The 21,109-nt window shown below is 43.6% G+C and overlaps 1 protein-coding gene across 1 annotated transcript in view; it reads left to right on the top strand.

The window, feature by feature from the left end:
* Positions 1-21,109, top strand: part of kcnh3 (potassium voltage-gated channel, subfamily H (eag-related), member 3) — a 717,440-nt gene that overhangs the window by 554,253 nt on the left and 142,078 nt on the right. Inside the window, exon 8 of the mRNA XM_078227725.1 lies at positions 7,034-7,318. Within this exon, the coding sequence (XP_078083851.1) occupies positions 7,034-7,318 (285 nt within the window). The remainder of the gene's footprint in view (positions 1-7,033; positions 7,319-21,109) is intronic.

Here is a 21,109-nt window from a genome sequence, read left to right as displayed (position 1 = left end):
AAGATTAATCAACTTGGAAAGGCAGAGATTGATCAGGGATAGTCAGCACAGATTTGTTGGTGGGAGATCCTGTCTAACTAATTTAATTGAATTTTTGGAAAAGGTAATTTTTCCAAAGGGGGCTGGGGGGTTGTATGACAGTGGCACCGTGGTAATGTCACTACACCAGTGATCCAGAGACCCAGACTAATGCTCTGAGGACATGAGATCAAATCCCACCATGGCAGTTGCTGGAATTTCAATTTTTTTTTTAAATGGGTGGCACGGTAGCACAGTGGTTAGCACTGCTGCTTCACAGCTCCAGGGACCTGGGTTTGATTCCTGGCTTGGGTCACTGTCTGTGTGGAGTTTGCACATTCTCCTTGTGTCTGCGTGGGTTTCCTCCGGGTGCTCCGGTTTCCTCCCACAGTCCAAAGATGTGCGGGTTAGGTTGATTGGCCATGCTAAAATTGCCCCTTAGTGTCCTGAGATGCGTAGATTAGAGGGATTAGCGGGTAAAATATGTAGGAATATGGGGGTAGGGCCTGGGTGGGATTGTGGTCTCGATGGGCCAAATGGCCTCTTTCTGCACTGTAGGATTTCTATGGTAACGAAATATATTGATGAGGATAGGGCAGTTGATGTGGTTTACATAGACGTCAGTAAGGTCTTTGACATTGTCCCACATGGAAGGCTAGTCCAAACGGTTAGTGCCCATGGGATCTAAGGCAAGTTGGCAATTTGGATCCAAAATTGGCTTGTTAATAGGAAGCAAAGGGTGATGGTGAAGGATTGCTTTTGTGATTGGACTTCTAAGGTTGTAATCTCTGATTACTTCCGGTGCCACACATTACTGAATATAGGAATTGGAACATAGGTCAGATGAATGAGTGGCTAAAGGGATGATGTAGGAGGGAGGGCTTTAGATTTTTTGAATCATTGGGACAGTTTTTGGGGTCCAATCTTTTGTGATTGGAAGCCTGTTACCAGCGGTGTATCAAAGGGAGCAGTGCTGGAACCCTTTCTATTTGTTATATACATTAATGACTTGGATGGAGATGTAGAAGGCATAATTAGTAAGTTTGCAGACGACACGAAAATTGGTGTTATTGTTGATAGTGAGGAGGATAGTCTTAGGCTATGGACTGATATTGATCAGCTGGTAAGTGGGGCAGAACAATGGCAGATGGAATTTAATCCTGATAAATGTGAAGTGATGCATTTTGAGAGATCTAATAAGGGTTGGAGATGTATACAATGAATGGTAGATCCCTCGAGAGTATTGAGGAACAAAGGGACCTATGGTGTACAAGCCCATAGATTCCTGAAGGTGACAGCACAGGTAGACAGGGTGGTGAATAAGGCATACGGAATGCTCACCTTCATTAGCTGAGGCATAGAATATAGGAGGAGTAAGGGCTTAGTTCAATTTTATAAGACATTGGTTAGATCACAGATGGAATATTGTGTACCGTTCTGGTTGCCACACTATCAGAAGAATGTGATTGCACTGGAGAGGGTGCAGAGGAGATTCACCAGGATGTTGCCTGGGATGAAAAGTTTCAGCTTTGAGGAGAGACTGGATAGTTTGGATTTGTTTTCCCTGGAGCAGAGAAGGCTGAGGGGGGATCTGATAGAGGTATACAAAATTATGAGAGGCACAGATAGGGTGGATCATAAGAATCTTTCCCCACGGCAAAGATGTTAAGACCAGAGGGCATAGGTTTAAAGTGAGGAGTATGTGGTTTAGCGGGGATCTGAGGAAAACTGTTTTCATTGAGAGGGTGGTGGAAGTATGGAAAGTGCTGCCCGAGAGGGTGATAGAGGCAGGTACTCTTGCAATGTTTAAGAAACATCTGGAAGAGCACTTAAATTGTCAAAGCTGTGTAAGCTATGGACCAAGTGTCATAGAGTCATAGAGGTTTACAGCATAGAAACAGGCCCTTTGGCCCAACTTGTCCATGCCGCCCTTTTTTTTAAACCCCTAAGCTAGTCCCAATTGCCCGCGTGCTGTATGATTCTACGACTAATTCAGCTGCAATAATGTATCCACAAAAATGGACTTTTTCGAACAGAAAATCGTGCTTTGCATTGATTGATTAGTATTTTCTCCATTTTAAATTGAAACTAACCACACTACAAATGTCCAGCATGTAGCATATAATAGGAGAGCAAAGTACTGCAGATGCTGGAAATCTTAAATATAGAAATACTTGGCAGGCCAGGGCAGCATGATGGCACAGTGGTTAGCACTGCTGCCACACAACGCTAGGGACCCAGGTTCGATTCCCAGCTTGGATCACTGTCCGCGTGGAGTCTGCACGTTTTCCCCATGTCTGTGTGGAGTCTGCACGTTTTCCCCATGTCTGTGTGGAGTCTACACGTTCTCCCCATGTCTGTGTGGATTTCTCCGGGTGCTCCGTTTTCCAACCAGTCCAAAAGATGTGCTGGTTGGGTGCATTCGCCATGCTAAATTCTCCCTCAGTGTACCCAAACAGATGCCGGAGTGTGGCGACTAGGGGATTTTCACAGTAACTTCATTGCAGTGTTAATGTAAGCCTACTTGTGACACTAATAAATAAACTTAAACTTAGACAGTATCTATGGGGAGAGAAACAGAGTCAAACTGCTTCAGGTTCATGTTCTGCGCTAGTTCTGACGAAGGGTCACTGACATTCCTTTTTGCACTGATGCTGTAAGAAGTTTAACAACACCGGGTTAAAGTCCAACAGGTTTATTTGGTAGCAAAAGCCACAAGCTTTCGGAGCCTTAAGCTCCAAAGGAGCCTTAAGCTCCAAAGGAGCTTAAGGCTCCGAAAGTTTGAGGCTTTTGCTACCAAATAAACCTGTTGGACTTTAACCTGGTGTTGTTAAACTTCTTACTGTGTTTACCCCAGTCCAACGCCGGCATCTCCACATCATGCACTGATGCTGCCAGACATGCTGAGCATTTCCACTGCGTCCCATTTCTATTGGAGCAAAAATAATCTCTTTTGCCAACTTCCATGAAGCAGTCAGTCTTTTGTGAGGCTCTCGTTCCCCTTCAGCAAGAAATCCAGCAGCACTGGGGAGTGGTTTAGCACAACATGAAACATGAATTTCAAAAAGAAAGTTAAGGTATAAAGGAAACATAAACCACTTGCTAAGCAAAAATAAATCAATGTCAAAGCAGTAAATTGATAATTTTTAAAAAGTAATTGATGAAAATGACCATTAGAAGTGCCAAGCAACAGAACTAACTAATAAAACCCTTTTTGTTTAAAAAGCAGAGCTAGAGAGAAAGAGACAAATGGGCCCCAAGTCCAGGTCACCACAGTAGGGGAGGGAACTAGGGTCAAGCGAAGGAGTTAGGTTTAACCAACACCGATCTTGCATTCATCTCTGGCAGAGCGTACTCCAACCTGGTCTCAGTGGAATTCACATGAAACCAGGAGTCAGCATTAGGTTGCCTTTCAGCCTGTATTTTCCTCCTCTCGCAGCCCGGAGTGGTGATAGGTTTCTGCGGAGGGAGAAAGAGGAGGAGAATTTGTATTCCTGCACCGAGCAACCTGTCTGATAATATGTGTGCCTGGCCCAGCTTACTCTCTCACATTCACTCTTTCACCCTCACAGTCTCTCACTTGGACTCACATTTTCTCACTTATACCCGGCTTCAAGAAGATGGCTCACTACCACCTTCATAAGGTCAATTAGGGATGGACGGTGAATGCTGGCATAGCTAGAAAACAGTAAGAGCTTTAACAACACCAGGTTAAAGTTTTTAACCTGGTGTTGTTAAAACTCTGACTGTGTTCACCCCAGTCCAACGCTGGCATCTCCACATCATAGCTAGAAAAGCCCACATCCTCCAAACGAATAAAACAAAACAAGGGCAGGCCTTATTTGATGTACTATTTGGCTGTTAACTAAATCTGACTCATTACTACATGAAGATTTATCTAGTAGTGATCATAATATGCTCAAGTTCAATATAGTGTTAGAAGGAAACATGAAACAGTGACAGTGCTAAGATTTAGGTAAAGCTGACTTCATAAAACAGAGACTATCCACAGTAAATCAGTTAATTTGTAAAATGACTGGAAATCAGTGGGAGGTGTTCAAAATAAATTAATACGATATAGAATCAGTTTACATCCCTAAGTGACAAGAGCTTAACTTGCCAAAAAACAGTCATGAACAAGTAACAGGTAAGGAACAACGTAAAACTAGCAGAAAAATCACACGAATATGCATAGTACAAGTCTTAGCAAATGAGAAAGGTACAAAAAGCAGCATGGGGTGACAAAGCAGATAGTGAGATATTTTTAAAAAGCAACTTGAGAAGAGACTGATAAGGAATATTAACACCATCACAAAAACATTTCACAATTACATTAGGAAAAAAGAGGATGGTCAGAAGCAACATTAACCCCTTGAAAACTAGTCATGGTGATATTGTCATAGATAACAGAGGAACTGGCTGATTTGCAGAATAATTATCAGTATTTACAGTAGAGGAAGAGGTCAGCTTGTCAGATATCCCAAGGAAACTATTATTGAACCAGTAATATAGATTCATCCAAATTAATGAAAGCAAACTAACAGGAATAGAGTAATTAATGTCATTAAGAGCAGCAAATTCCAAGGATCAGATGATTTCTATTTAAGGGTTTTAAATAAAATAGATAAAAGGATTATAGATGCTGTAACTATAATCTTCCAAAGTTGTCATGATTGGGGACTGTTCCTTTAGATTGGTAAATTACGTATCTCACTCCGCATTTTCAGAAAGGTGACAAACTGAGATGGGGAATGATAGATGGCGGCACAGTGGCACAGTGGTTAGCACTGCTGCCTCACAACGCCAGCGACCCAAGTTCAATTTTGGCCTTGGGTGATTGTTTGCGTGAAGTTTGCACGTTCTCCCTGTGTCTGTGTGGAATTCCTCCGGGTGCTCTGCTATACCCATGAAGGGCGCAAGGCTGATTTAAATATTCATTAGTTAATTTCAATGTGAACGCTATCGTCCAGGCTCACTTGTCCTTACCTGCTCGCTGGTGGAGGTCTTCACTGGTGAGGATCACGTACCACCAATAGGGACCTGACATGATGGCCTCACCAGTAGGACCGGAGGCCTTTGGGGCCCCCTTGGTGGTGAGGGCAGTGTCAAGGGGCCAGGGCCTGAAGGGATGAACCCATAATGGGGCAGGGCCACGACGGGGAGTTGGGATGGGGGACCAACATAGTGCAAGGGGGTGGTGGGGGGGGTGGCTGGCGATATCTGGGGGGTAGGGGGAGTTACAGATCTCGTGCACAGTGACACTTGTACACAATGCACTGGGAAATCAGGGTGCCTGCACAATGGCGCCCCTAGAGCTCAGCAGCTGGCTTCCCAGAATGAATGGGCTTCACCCACTCCTCTGCTGATGACAATTACATTTCTCCTCCTTTTATTGCAATGCCATCTGACTGCGTCTGGAAGCTCACCCAAAAAATGGGTATGATTTTCTCCTGTTTTCATGCTCTTTCGGCACCTAGAAATCTTTTGGTAAGATTACTCCCTAGACCTTTTTTTGAGAAAATCACAGCCAATGTTTCAAGTCTTCTTTGGAATCCTAGCTGAATTGCTATTTCTGAAATTGAGATTGATAGATTTTTGTTATCCAAAGTTATTCTGTGATATCAAGAAAAAGTGGGTGTATGGAGTGCAGTAACAGAGCAGCCATGATCTCATTAAATGGCAAAATAGGTTTTAGGGACTAAATGGCTTACTCCTGTTCCAATGTTCCAGTGGGACCTTGTTTGGATCGGAGCAAACATGGGCCCCGGTGCTGAAAGGACATGTTTGGTATATCTAGTAAAAGCCATGTACTAGCCCGTTGGTCATCACTTGTGGGACCCATCTTGTGATCCAGTTCCAAGTTGGGGCCTGGGCCATTTGAAAGTGCAAAAAACAATTCATGATATTTCTTGGACGATGAAATGATAGTCCATTTAGCCACTATTTTAGAACCAGGATCAGGGACAGAGAGCAGTAACAACCTCCCCCATAGAGAAATACCTGAACTTCTGGATCAGACAGGTATAAATATAATACTTCCCAGAGTACCACAAGTATCCTCCAGCCATATTTAAAAGAGATGCGCCATATATTTTGATGGAGCCCACACCAGGGGATCACAAGTGGATTCATCTTGCACTTAGGTTGATTCTGTAAGGAGGGGCCAAAAGAGGGGCAGCACAGTGGTGCAGTGCGTCAAGGCACCAGGGACCCGTGTTCAATTCCGGCCTTGGGTGACTATCTGTGTGGAGTTTGCACACTCTCCTTACATCTGCATGAGTTTCCTCTGGGTGCTCTGGTTTCCTCCCACAATCCAAAGGTGTGTAGATAGGTGGATTGACCCTGGTAAATTGCCCCTTAGTGTCCCAAGATGTGTGGGTTACAGGAATTAGTGGGGTAAATACATGGGGTTATGGGAATAGGGCCTGGGTAGGATGCTCTGTTGAAGAGTCAGTGCAGACTCAATAGGCCGAATGGTCTCCTTCTGCACTGTCGGTATTCTATAAAAGATCTGCATGTGGTCATTGTTTTCATCCACTTTGGCCAGCGGACTGTCACCTCATGTGGCTCTCCAACGCAGATCATTTTTTTGCAGTTATAAAATGTCCGGTTTATTATTTTACGAAGTTTCAAGTTGATTTTCCAAGTATCACAGCAGGTGGCCTTATGGATTTTGTAAAATAGGCAATAAAGAAGTTGAATATCCAATTCCTTCTATGCAGATTTGTACTGATGTCACCAAGGTGTAGAAAATCTGAATGCAAGAAAGATACACAAAGACCACCAGGGATACAGACTTGTGGCAGACCATAGGTTGTCCTGGTATTCTTAAATAATTCCAACTGCATTGCTGAAGAACTCAAGATAAGCCTCCATAGCAAAACTTCAAAATGTGCCTCGTAAAACAAAAGCTATTCAGGGCAAACTATCTTTATTTCCTTCATAAATTTTTAAAGATGTTCATGTAGGGCCAAAGCAAACTTTAATAAATACACATTCCCATTATTTCTTCCAGGTTGGCTTCATGAGTTGGCAAAGCGATTGGGAACTCCATATGTATCCATTTCTTCACTAAGTGTCTCCACATCCGTGAACTCCACAATCCGGACCACCTTCATTAACACCAGCTCTGGAGAAAACAATTCCAGTTTTGAACTGTTTGGTGGTCCCTCAATCCGAAGTTCCTACATCACTTCACTCTACTTCGCACTCAGCAGCCTAACCAGTGTCGGCTTTGGGAATGTGTCGGCTAACACTGATGCTGAAAAGATCTTTTCCATTTGCACCATGTTAATAGGAGGTAGGTTTACATATTTTTCTAACATAAGCACTGCATCTTTTTCCTTCTGAGCAGAAATGCCTGCACTCATTTGGGAAAGAACGATCCCAAAACCAATTACAAACTCATTGAGCTTTGAACAGAACCTTGTTAACATGATTTTAGCAAATATCAGAAATACTTGAAAGACTCTGCACGTGGCATCATCTACAGTGAGAGAAATGCAGTTAATGGGCTATTTTCAGTTGCCAGTGGGGCAGGCATGAGTGCAGGTTCTGGATCACGCAATTTTCAAAGGGAAGAAGGGAGACAGGAACCCACAACCCTCCAGTTAAGTAGTTGCTGAGTTCAATGATGAGCTCAGTAAAAGGGGAGCCATGGATTTACTGATCAACTCTGCTACTCAATCGGTGGCACCGAGTTGCTATCGCTGGTGTTGAAAGAGTTGTATTTGGGAACAATTAGTTGTGGGACGCCTGAGGGGGACATCGGGGGGGGTGTGAGGAATGGGGGGGTTTCCACAGGCTGCTGAACCTGTGTCATTGTAGGAGCAGTCTCTGTCTCAGAGCCTTGAGGTAGGGATGGGTCTTGAGACAGAGGGGATGAGGACTCCGGTACCCATCGGGGGGTGGCCCCCTCATCAGCCTCTTCAACTGCCTCACCTCTTTCATGGTGCCCTTTCACATTGAATGTGACCCCCAGCTAGAATGCAGCTGGCATCCACTCCATGCATCTCTGCACCATCAGCAACACTGAGCAGTCCATGCTACAGAGAGTGCCACTCTTTCTGTACAAATCAGCACACTACTTCTGTTTCCACTCAGAGTGGTGCTGCATATGGTTCTCCATAAAAGTAGCCACTCTCTCAATGGAGAAGCTCTCATACACTCAATTTCTTGAGCCATGACAGAGTACATGCACTGCATGGGCTCCATGTTTGCCCATGGCTCCACAATGCCTCAACAATCTCTGATACGTTGGAACTTATCTCCCTCTGAAGAGCTGCAGAGAAGCACTCTGTTTGTGACAGCCAAGGCCCTGCACCTTTGTCCAGCGTATAATGGCTGTGTCTGTCCTCCAGGTGGGCCTGCCCACACCAGACTCTACCTCACTCTCCTCCTCCTCCTGCTCATTGGTGATGTGACCCTCGCCCAGCGTTCCCTGTTCTCGTATTGATTGTGTCCCAAAATAATCAGCGCTATTGATTGTGTGATGATATGGCGGTATTCCATGGAGTCTCCCCCACCAAGTAGGCCAGTGATGATATGCAGGGCCACTCTTCTCTGCCTCCACTGCTGGCCCACTGGAAACACAGGGTGATGCTGAGAATTCAGGCTACTCAGCAGGTACCTCAGCACAACCAACCCAATAAATGACAATGATAGAATAGCCATAGTGTACATTGAGCAAGAGTCTCCTCCATGCTCTTCACTGGCATATCATCACTGGCCTACTTGGTGGGGGAGACTCCATGGAATACCGCCATATCATCACACAATCAATAGCGCTGATTATTTTGGGACACAATCAATACAAGAACAGGGAACGCTGGGCGAGGGTCACATCACCAATGAGCAGGAGGAGGAGGAGAGTGAGGTAGAGTCTGGTGTGGGCAGGCCCACCTAGAGGACAGACACCTAAAGATCAGGCAATAAAATACCCCTGCTCTTAATGACCTCCTGTCTTTCCATCACCAGTAGCCTGTAGCAATGGCACCTTCAAAATATCTAGCATTGTCTCCAACTTTGTGGTCAGATTGTGAAGGTCCACCACACAATCACCTGTTTAAGATACCTGATACTTCTTGTGAACTTACTTTTTTGCAGTATGAGGAGAGAATAATGTATGAGTAGCCTGGCGTCCCTCAAATACAGTAAGAAGTTTAACAACACCAGGTTAAAGTCCAACAGGTTTATTTGGTAGCAAAAGCCACACAAGCTTTCGGAGCTCTTAGCCCCTTCTTTAGGTGAGTGGGAATTCTGTTCACAAACAGAGCTTATAAAGACACAGACTCAATTTACATGAATAATGGTTGGAATGCGAATACTTACAACTAATCAAGTCTTTAAGAAACGAAACAATGTGAGTGGAGAGAGCATCAAGACAGGCTAAAAAGATGTGTATTGTCTCCAGACAAGACAGCCAGTGAAACTCTGCAGGTCCACGCAACTGTGGGAGTTACAAATAGTGTGACATGAACCCAATATCCCGGTTGAGGCCGTCCTCGTGTGTGCGTTCAATTGGTTCAATTAAGGGTTCAATTCAAATGGGTTCAATTAAGTGTAAATAATTAACAGGAGCACAACAGGGGCAGTGAAAGCATTGAAAATCTTGTGAAGAGGAGAAGGCTCCCTTGGACCTGGAATGCAGCAGAGAAAGGTGGGTGGACCGAAGGGCTACAGACCACCCAGCCAGCAATGTGCCAAGAGGGAATCTCCGCACACACGAGGACGGCCTCAACCGGGATATTGGGTTCATGTCACACTATTTGTAACTCCCACAGTTGCGTGGACCTGCAGAGTTTCACTGGCTGTCTTGTCTGGAGACAATACACATCTTTTTAGCCTGTCTTGATGCTCTCTCCACTCACATTGTTTCGCTTCTTAAAGACTTGATTAGTTGTAAGTATTCGCATTCCAACCATTATTCATGTAAATTGAGTCTGTGTCTTTATAAGCTCTGTTTGTGAACAGAATTCCCACTCACCTGAAGAAGGGGCTAAGAGCTCCGATAGCTTGTGTGGCTTTTGATACCAAATAAACCTGTTGGACTTTAACCTGGTGTTGTTAAACTTCTTACTGTGTTTACCCCAGTCCAACGCCGGCATCTCCACATCATGTCCCTCAAATATGCATGACGCTAATAATATCTGTTGTGCTCCTCAGTGATGCCCCCTTTTCAAGTGTGCCACATGTATGAGGATGGCTTACTTTTCCATGATACACTTACCTGCTTGATCTGACAATGGAAGGGAGAGCCTTGAGCACTCAGTCCATTGAGCTCATGTGCATGCTGCTGCATACAAGGTTTGAGACCTGCCACCCAGATGTTGCTTGCTACTTACCTTCCAAGACCTTATCAGGTTACTGAATCTTTTCTGAAACTGGACTCACATTCGTTTGGTCACTCCTCTGCTCCTAACCTCCATTGCCAGCTGCACCCAGGTCCTTTTGGTGTCCGAGTGGATTTCTTCTGCTGGATACTGAGAACAATATCTCCTGCCTATCAACAACTGTCTTGGTTAATGCCTTTAGAACCTTTGGTGCCACCTGTGAACACCAGCCTGTGCCAACATTGGCTTTTGGAGAACACTGCTGAACCATCTCATCAGTAAATGGTAGGGCCCTCTATTATTAACTCCCATCTCGAAGCCATTCCCAATGCCGCTAATTGGACACCAAGCTCACCCCAGGGCCATTTTGCATATTACAACTGTGTCACTCCACTGATGCTGATCCAAGGTGGGGAAGGAATAATCCTGGGGTCTGCTTTTCGAACCCTGATAGACCATCTCCTTCAACATTTCAGGCTGATGACTTTTATCAGAACTGGAAGGTGTTTAAGTTCCAAGTTTTCAAGAAAGTAGAAAACCAGGGAAAAGACAAGTGGAAGACAACTGAGTTGATGGTGCAAGGCAAAAAAGGGATGATAATAAGACAAGTCACAAAAATGGGTTCAATTAAGTGTAAATAATTAACAGGAGCACAACAGGGGCAGTGAAAGCATTGAAAATCTTGTGAAGAGGAGAAGGCTCCCTTGGACCTGGAATGCAGCAGAGAAAGGTGGGTGGACCGAAGGGCTACAGACCACCCAGCCAGCAATGTGCCAAGAGGGAATCTCCACCACAAAAAACAGTTCACACCTCCTCCATTCCCAGTGAATCTGGTGCAACCATCATCCATTACCAGCACCTGCTTCTCGAGAGGGTTGGGGGATCATGGTTTAAAGTTTAAACCACTGTTAAAGCTGGAAGACTGTAAGTACCCAATTAAAAGGTGCTCAAACTTTTCTTTTAGCATTTCCCCAAATTCCTCAAGTTTTCCTGCCATCGTGATTTTATTTTTATTCATTCATGGATTTGAACATCACTGGCAAGGCAAACACTTATAGCACATCCCTAAATTCCCTCAGTCCATCTGGTGCAAGTACACCTACAGTGCTGTTGGAAAGAGAGGTCCAGGTTTTTGACTCAGTGACTCTGAAGGAAAGGAGAAGTTCTAAGTCAGGCTGGTGTGTGACTTGAAGGGGATTTTTCAGGTGGGGGTGAATCCATGTGTATGCTGCCCTGTCCTGCTCAGTGGTAGAGGTTACTGGTTTGGAAGGTGGCTGCTTTATCTTTAATGTTGACAAACCTCTTGAGTGTTATTGGAGCTGCATTAATCCAGACAAGTGGAGAATATCCATTGCACTCCTGACTTACGCATTGTAGAAGCTGGGCAGGCTTTGGGGGGACAAGAATTGTGTTATTCACACAGCAGAATTCCCAGCCTCTGACCTGCTTTTATTGGCACAGTATTTGTGTGGCTGGTCGAGGTACGTTTCTGATCAATGGTAACCACCATGGTGGAGGTTGACGGTGGAGGATTTATCAATGAGTCATAGAGGTTTACAGCATAGAAACAGGCCCTTCGACCCAACTTGTCCATGGCGCCCCTTTTTTTAAACCCATAAGCTGGTCCCAATTGCCTGCCTTTGGCCCATATCCCTCCACACTCATTTTACCCACGTAACTGTCTAAATGCTTTTTAAAAGACAAAATTGTACCCGCCTTTACTACTATTTCTGGCAGCTTGTTCCAGACACTCACCACCCTCTGTGTGAAAAACATTGCCCCTCTGGACACTTTTGTATCTCTTCCCTCTCACCTTAAATCTATGCCCTCTAGTTTTAGACTCTCCTACCTTTGGGAAAGTATATTGACTATTTACCTTGTCTATGCCCCTCATTATTTTATAGATCTCTATAAGATCACCCCTCGGCCTTCTACGCTCCAGAGAAAAAAGTCCCAGTCTATCCAGCCTCTCCTTATAACTCAATCCATCAAATCCCGGTAGCATCCTGGTAAATCTTTTCTGCACTCTTTCCAGTTTAATAATATCTTTTCTATAACAGGGTGACCAGAACTGTACACAGTATTCCAAGTGTAGCCTTATCAATGTCTTGTACAACTTCAACAAGACATCCCAACTCCTGTATTCAGTGTTCTGACCAATGAAACCAAGCATGCCGAATGCCTCCTTCACCACTCTGTCCACCTGTGACTCCACTTTCAAGGAGCTATGAACCTGTACCCCTAGATATCTTTGTTCTATAACTCTTCCCAACGTCCTACCATTAACTGAGTAAGTCCTGCCCTGGTTCAATCGACCAAAGTGCATCACCTATCATTTATCTAAATTAAACTCCACCTGCCATTCGTCAGCCCACTGGTCCAATTGATCAAGATCCCGTTGCAATCCTAGATAACCTTCTTAACTGTCTACTATGCCACCAATCTTGGTGTCATCTGCAAACTTACTAACCATGCCTCCTAAATTCTCATCCAAATCATTAATATAAATGACAAATAACAGTGGACCCAGCACTGATCCCTGAGGCACACCGCTGGTCACAGGTCTCCGGTTTGAAAAACAACCCTCTACAACCACCCTCTGTCTTCTGTCACCAAGCCAATTTTGTATCCATTTGGCTACCTCACCCTGGATCCCATGTGATTTAACCTACCATTTGGTACCTTGTCTTGCCCCGTCCTGCCAGCCTGGATCGGAAATGTCTCAACTTGTTGAGACTCTGAATTGGACTTGATTTGATTGAATTGGAAAAGTATTTTTAAAAAGGCCATGCTAAATTCCATATAGACAACATCAACTGCACTGCCCTCATCCACCTTCTTGGTTACCCCTTCAAAAAACTCAATCAAATTTGAGAGACATGATTTTCCACTCACAAAGCCATGCTGACTGTCTCTAATCAGTCCTTGCGTCTCTAAATGCCTGTAGATCCTGTCTCTCAAAATACCTTCCAGCAACGTACCCACTACAGATGTGAGGCTCGCCGGCCTGTAGTTCCCAGGCTTTTCCCTGCAGCCTTTCCTAAACAAAGGCACAACATTTGCCACCCTCCAATCTTCAGGCGCCTCACCTGTGACTATCAATGATTCAAATATCTCGCAATTTCCTCCCTAGTCTCCCCAGCATCCTAGGACACACTTCATCAGGTCCCGGGGATTTATCTACCTTGATGCACTTTATGACTTCCAGCACCACCTTCTCTGTTATATGTACACTCCTCAAGACATCACTATTTATTTCCCCAAGTTCCCTAACATCCATGCTTTTCTCAACAGTGAATACTGATGAGAAATATTCATTTAGGATCTCACCCTTCTCTTGTGGATCCGCACATAGATGACCTTGTTGATCTTTTAGAGGGCCTACTCTCTCCCTAGTTACTCTTTTGCCCTTTATGTATTTGTAGATTGAACTCCCATTGAATGACATGGGGAGATTGTTCTCTCTTGTGTGGCACAAATGTTACTTGCCACTCATCAGTCCATGCCAGAATATTGTGCAGGTCTTGTTGCAAGTGGGCACGGACTGTTTCAGTATCTGAAGAATCATGAGTGGTACTGAGCATTGTGTGATCATCAGTGAATTTACCAATTTTGAACTTATCATAGAAATCATTGAAACCCTACAGTGCAGCAGGAGGCCATTCGGCCCATCGAGTCTGCACCGACCGCAATCCCACCCAGGCCCTACCCCCCACATATTTACCCACTAATCCCTCTAACCTACGCATCTCAGGACACTAAGGGGCAATTTTTAACCTGGCCAATCAACCTAACCCGCACATCTTTGGACTGTGGGAGGAAACCGGAGCACCCGGAGGAAACCCACGCAGACACGAGGAGAATGTGCAAACTCCACACAGACAGTGACCCGAGCCGGGAATCGAACCCGGGACCCTGGAGCTGTGAAGCAGCAGTGCTAACCACTGTGCTACCGTGCCGCCCCACTTATAAAGGAAGGAAAGTCATTGAGGAGGTAGTTGAAAATTTATCCTGAGGAAGTTATGCAGCAATGTCCTGGGGCTGAGATGATTTGACCTCCACAATCACAACCATCTTCCTTTGCACGAGAAATGACCCCAACCAGTAAAGAGTTTTCCCCCTGATTCCCATTTCACTTCAATTTTGCTACAGCTCCTTGATGCCACGCTAAGTTGAATGCTGCCTTGTTGTCAAGGGCAGTCACTTTCACCTATCTCTTGAGTTCAGCTCTTTTGTACATATTTGGATCAAGGCTGTAATGAGGTCTGGAGCCAAGTGGCTCTGTTGGAAGCCAGTGGAAGATGAGAGAGATTTTGCTGAATTTCCAACATTAACAAAATGCTTTTTGATCTTATTTTCCTTCAAGCTTGCTTTGGGCAGCAGGTAAAAAAATCTAGGTAGTTATCTGAAGCAAACCAGAAAAGTTTGGAATGGTATTTCAGACCTTTAACAGAAATTCTTTGCAAACTTTGCTAAAGAAAGAGAATTGCATTCCAGTTTAGTAATGAAATGTAAGAGCCATTGTTGCCTGAGGCTGAAAAAATAAACTTATCCAAACTCACAAAGCTTAATTGTGTCGCCCTACTTTTGATCTTTCACTGGCTTAATTCAGATTGGATTCATATTTCTTGTTCAAAGGCAGACTTCTCTTCTTCAAGTGATGCCAACCTGGAATTATAGAACCTGACTCAGCTCAATGTTTAAGTGTTGGCTTTGAATATAATGGTCTTGGGTTGAGCGAAGAGTAGAATCAGCCCAGGTCAAACTGAGGACCAAGTAATTCCTTCATGCTTTGTGAATCTGTCAGTTTAAGGGTATAAATGCAAAGCATTGAAATTATGCTGCGGGGTAACAGTCTATGGATGTTCAACATGTTGATTTATAATTCTATTCTTAGAAAAGGTGTTAATTTATTTATTTTAAACATGTTTGTAAGGAGCAAAAGAACAAAAAAATTGTAGAGTAATGTAGAGAGGAATTGTCTATTTATATGCTATTATTTCACAGCATAATCTGAAAATCATATTTTCAGGGTGCAGGAGAGCTTTTATACAGTCCTCAAGGAATTTGTGTTTGAAGAGCCATATTTTGCAAAGGTGACATAATTTACAGATTAAGCCTGGGCGGCTGTGATTATATTTCACATGTCATCCAAGTTTGTAATCTGTTGATAATGATGGTTTTCACGCAACACAGAAACTATTCATGAAAATTTATATAAATTATTATATAAATTTATATAAATTTCCGGAGAGAAATTTGTTACGGCTCTTCAGGGGGGTTTAAACTAATTTGTCAGGGGAGTGGGAAAGGGAGTTGTAGTCCAGAAGTCAGTGAGGGTGGTGAGGTATTGGGGAAGGTATCAGGGTCAAGGGTGGGTACTGGTAGACAGGAAGGTGGGTTGAAGTGTGTCTACTTCAATGCAAGGAGCATCCGGAACAAGGTAGATGAACTTGGGGCGTGGATTGGTACTTGGGACTACGATGTTGTGGCCATTACGGAGACGTGGGTAGAACAAGGACAGGAATGGTTGTTGGACGTTCCGGGGTATAGATGTTTCACTAAGTGTAGGGAAGCTGGTAAAAGAGGTGGAGGAGTGGCATTGTTAATCAAGGATAGTTTAACAGCTGCGGAAAGGCACTTCGTGGGGGATCTGCACACTGAGGTAATATGGGCTGAAGTTAGAAATAGGAAAGGAGCGGTCACGTTGCTAGGAGTTTACTATAGGCCCCCAAATAGTAATAGAGATGTGGAGGAAGAAATTGCTAAGCAGATTATGGATATGTGTGGGGGTCACAGGGTAGTTGTCATGGGGGACTTTAACTTTCCAAATATTGATTGGAACCTTTGTAGGTCAAATAGTTTGGATGGGGCAGTTTTTGTGCAGTGTGTGCGGGAGGGTTTCCTGACACAATATGTGGATGGGCCGACTAGAGGTGAGGCCACATTGGATTTGGTACTGGGAAATGAACCGGGCCAAGTGTTAGATTTGGTTGTGGGAGAGCAATTTGGAGATAGTGACCACAATTCGGTGTCTTTTGTTATTGCAATGGAGAGGGATAGGGCCGTATGGCAGGGCAAGGTTTACAATTGGGGGAGGGGTAATTATGATGCGATTAGGCAAGAATTAGGGGGCATAAGTTGGGAACAGAAACTGTCAGAGAAAGGAACTAATGAAAAGTGGAACTTTTTCAAGGAACAAATACTGGATGACCTTGATAGGTATGTTCCTGTCAGGCAGGGAGGAAATGGCCGAGTGAGGGAACCATGGTTCACAAAAGAGGTGGAATGTCTTGTGAAAAGGAAGAGGGAAGCTTATGTAGGGATGAGGAAACAAGGTTCAGATGGCTCGATTGAGGGTTACAAGTTAGCAAGGAATGAGCTGAAAAAGGGGCTTAGGAGAGCTAGGAGGGGACATGAGAAGTCCTTGGCGGGTCGGATCAAGGAAAACCCCAAGGCTTTTTACTCTTATGTGAGGAATAAAAGAATGACCAGGGTGAGGTTAGGGCCGGTCAAGGACAGTAGTGGGAACTTGTGTATGGAGTCAGTAGAGATAGGCGAGGTGATGAATGAATACTTTTCTTCAGTGTTCACCAAGGAGAGGGGCCATGTTTTTGAGGAAGAGAAGGTGTTACAGGCTAATAGGCTGGAGGAAATAGATGTTCGGAGGAAGGATGTCTTGGCAGTTTTGAATAAACTGAAGGTCGATAAGTCCCCTGGGCCTGATGAAATGTATCCTAGGATTCTGTGGGAGGCAAGGGATGAGATTGCAGAGCCTTTGGCTTTGATCTTTGGGTCCTCGCTGTCCACGGGGATGGTGCCAGAGGACTGGAGAATGGCGAATGTTGTTCCTCTGTTTAAGAAAGGGAATAGAAATGACCCTGGTAATTATAGACCGGTTAGTCTTACTTCGGTGGTTGGTAAATTGATGGAAAGGGTCCTTAGGGATGGGATTTACGACCATTTAGAAAGATGCGGATTAATCCGAGATAGTCAGCACGGATTCGTGAAGGGCAAGTCGTGCCTCACAAATTTGATAGAATTTTTTGAGGAGGTAACTAAGTGTGTTGATGAAGGTAGGGCAGTTGATGTCATATACATGGATTTTAGTAAGGCGTTTGATAAGGTCCCCCATGGTCGGCTTATGATGAAAGTGAGGAGGTGTGGGATAGAGGGAAAGTTGGCCGATTGGATAGGTAACTGGCTGTCTGACCGAAGACAGAGGGTGGTGGTGGATGGAAAATTTTCGGATTGGAGGCAGGTTGCTAGCGGTGTGCCGCAGGGATCAGTGCTTGGTCCTCTGCTCTTTGTGATTTTTATTAATGACTTAGAGGAGGGGGCTGAAGGGTGGATCAGTAAATTTGCTGATGACACCAAGATTGGTGGAGTAGTGGATGAGGTGGAGGGCTGTTGTAGGCTGCAAAGAGACATAGATAGGATGCAAAGCTGGGCTGAAAAATGGCAAATGGAGTTTAACCCTGATAAATGTGAGGTGATTCATTTTGGTAGGACAAATTTAAATGTGGATTACAGGGTCAAAGGTAGGGTTCTGAAGACTGTGGAGGAACAGAGAGATCTTGGGGTCCATATCCACAGATCTCTAAAGGTTGCCAGTCAAGTGGATAGAGCTGTGAAGAAGGCCTATAGTGTGTTAGCTTTTATTAACAGGGGGTTGGAGTTTAAGAGCCGTGGGGTTATGCTGCAACTGTACAGGACCTTGGTGAGACCACATTTGGAATATTGTGTGCAGTTCTGGTCACCTCACTATAAGAAGGATGTGGAAGCGCTGGAAAGAGTGCAGAGGAGATTTACCAGGATGCTGCCTGGTTTGGAGGGTAGGTCATATGAGGAAAGGTTGAGGGAGCTAGGGCTGTTCTCTCTGGAGCGGAGGAGGCTGAGGGGAGACTTAATAGAGGTGTATAAAATGATGAAGGGGATAGATAGAGTGAACGTTCAAAGACTATTTCCTCGGGTGGATGGAGCTATTACAAGGGGGCATAACTATAGGGTTCGTGGTGGGAGATACAGGACGGATATCAGAGGTAGGTTCTTTACGCAGAGAGTGGTTGGGGTGTGGAATGGACTGCCTGCAGTGATAGTGGAGTCAGACACTTTAGAAACATTTAAGCGGTTATTGGATAGGCACATGGAGCACACCAGGATGATAGGGAGTGGGATAGCTTGATCTTGGTTTCAGATAAAGCTCGGCACAACATCGTGGGCCGAAGGGCCTGTTCTGTGCTGTACTGTTCTATGTTCTATGTTCTATTTCACCTTCTAGTTTATGTTGCTATGTTTATGTGCTGAAAATTGCAGCACCTACAATCCTGAATGCTTTGACCTCAGCGGGACTATCAGCCTAAGTCTCTGGGCTTTCCTGGGCAAGAAAGAATCACTTTTCTGAGGAGCACAGGAGTATCTATTTACTTACTGGAGCAAAAGTGCCAGAATTACAGTATCATGTGTAGAAATGTACTATTTTTACAGCAATGAAATAGTATTGGTTGGGTTTATACTCTCTTCAGTGAACTGCTGAAGTATTTAGTTATTGTTTGATTTTACTGTTACTGCAGCCATGTGATAAGAGCCCAAATCAAGTTTGTTAATTACATAGATTATTAAATACTCCAAACAATCAGAAACTCTCTTTTAGTCTATACTTGAATTATTAAATACTGTTAAATACTAAGTTTATATTAATTTAATGCACAATATGTTTTATCTACTGACTTTAAATGTATTTTCTTATGTACTAAATGAGAAGTATTACAGTAATCCCCAGAGCTAGGATCTTTTTCATTTCAATGGAGTCTGGATACTTATATAAACTTGAGTTTATTTTTATTCTATGGGCGGACTTTTCTGGCCATTCCCGCCAGCGGGATTTTCTGGTCCCACTGCAGTGAAGAGAGATTTGGCTGAGCACTAAATTCTATGTCTTCACTTGTGGCGGCGGAAGTGGGGTATGAATGGTCGGAAAATCTGAGCCTATTTCTTTTATTCAATGGAAGAAATACTGCTCCAGGCTTAGACAACAATTAATTTCATTTTTTAATTTTCATTTTTTTAATAACTTTCAGTTATGGTATAGATGCTCTACTCATGTTTTATTAGCTGTTCATGGTGGGTACCATTCTAAGTGGGTAACCATCCCAGAGAGAAGCTTATACAATTAGAGCAACTTAATGGACATTACGCCAATTTTACCACTCCCACAATTTTCTCTCCTCCTCGCTTGAAGTTATGATTCATACTGAAGTAAAATTCTTCATGTTTCAGAAACCATTAAGTATCTTGACTAAATGCTCACTCTGGGAAGGAGAACCAGAAAGTAATAGCTGAGTGAATGTTTTCATTACCTGCAAGGTTGGTCTTCTACCACAGAACATGCTCAATTGTGCACCAGGCTCACAACAGATAGATTAGAGGGGAACCATTTGCCAGTCTAAGCGGTCCTTCTGACAAATACTCTTGAGCTTCACATTAAACTCTATTTTACTAAACAGCCCCTCACCAGCAGGTCATCGGTCCTTAACAAGGAACTCCTGATCTACTAACATTAAAAGCTTGTTGATCTTTCTACATTTCGATATCAAGTAAAAAATAATCTGTAAAGACCCAATGAAGAACTCTTTCCTTACTTTTATAATGACAATTTTGAACAGTTGAAGATAAATAAATCCAGATAATGCAAGAAATAGCAAAAGAAACTTGTGAGATAGTAAAAATGAAAATAGCACAGGTGGCAAATTTGGACCTTTCCTATTTGGCTCCTTATGTGTCGATCCAATGAAGAAAATCACCTATTCTTCCTCTTCCTGTAAAATCTTGTAAAATTCCCAAATGCTTAGCTGCTCCTCGTCTAAGCTGGTGTTCCCCATGAGCTGCATCTTTTCATTGCGAGAACCAACTAGACTTGAACTAGCCCTATATAGAGCTGTTTTCATGGTCCCTTTCTGAGCTGGAGGCAATAGAACTGAAACCCTGTGTGAAAAATAATCATTGATACCTATGCATATGTCTTCTCAATTGCCATACACACTAACTTGAATTTGACACTCCTAACTGCGTGACATTGGTGCTTCCGAGGTAACATTACAAGTTCCTAAACCCTTCTTAGTTAAACAGGTCTTCAGGTGTTCTTAGTGTTTGACATATCTGGAACCAGCTGATGTTTGCCTATTTCATCCAACAGGGGCCTTGTAGCAATATGCAATAAGGTTCATTGGAAAGAGTTACATTTAAACCTTGTTATGGAAACAACATGAAGGGGTGCAAACAGTTCCAGAATTAGAAAATTATCATTGTACAAAGAACATCTAGATCATTTCTAGTTCTGTATGAAAATAGCTCTTACTGCAATAAGAAAGATCCCAAATTCACACACAACATTCTGTGCTGGTTTTAGCTAAGCTCATGTACAAACAAAGGTTACAACACTGGCTGGATGATAGGCATCTGTGTGCTGCTGAATGAAGTGAGGGTAGTAAGTGTATAGACAAGTGAAGCAAAAATTGGGTTTAGAAAATGGAGATCAAATAGAGATTGTGAATTCCTGCTACCCTGTGTAAACATTTAGCAAAGGTAGCTCCGCTCTGGCAATGCAAAATTTGTAAAACTTTCTCAAAAATAACAACTTTTTCATTAACATCACCAATTTTAAAGGGCCTTTGATTGTTGAGAAAAATTACAATCTGGCAACCTAGCACCATTATGGATTTCAGAAGAAAATAGATATCATCAAGGGACGCTATGATAAA

Source organism: Mustelus asterias, chromosome 14 (assembly GCF_964213995.1).
Source record: "Mustelus asterias chromosome 14, sMusAst1.hap1.1, whole genome shotgun sequence".
Classification (NCBI taxonomy): Eukaryota; Metazoa; Chordata; class Chondrichthyes; order Carcharhiniformes; family Triakidae; genus Mustelus; species Mustelus asterias.
Note: the sequence above shows the minus strand (reverse complement) of the source record. Positions and strands in the feature narration are given on the sequence as shown.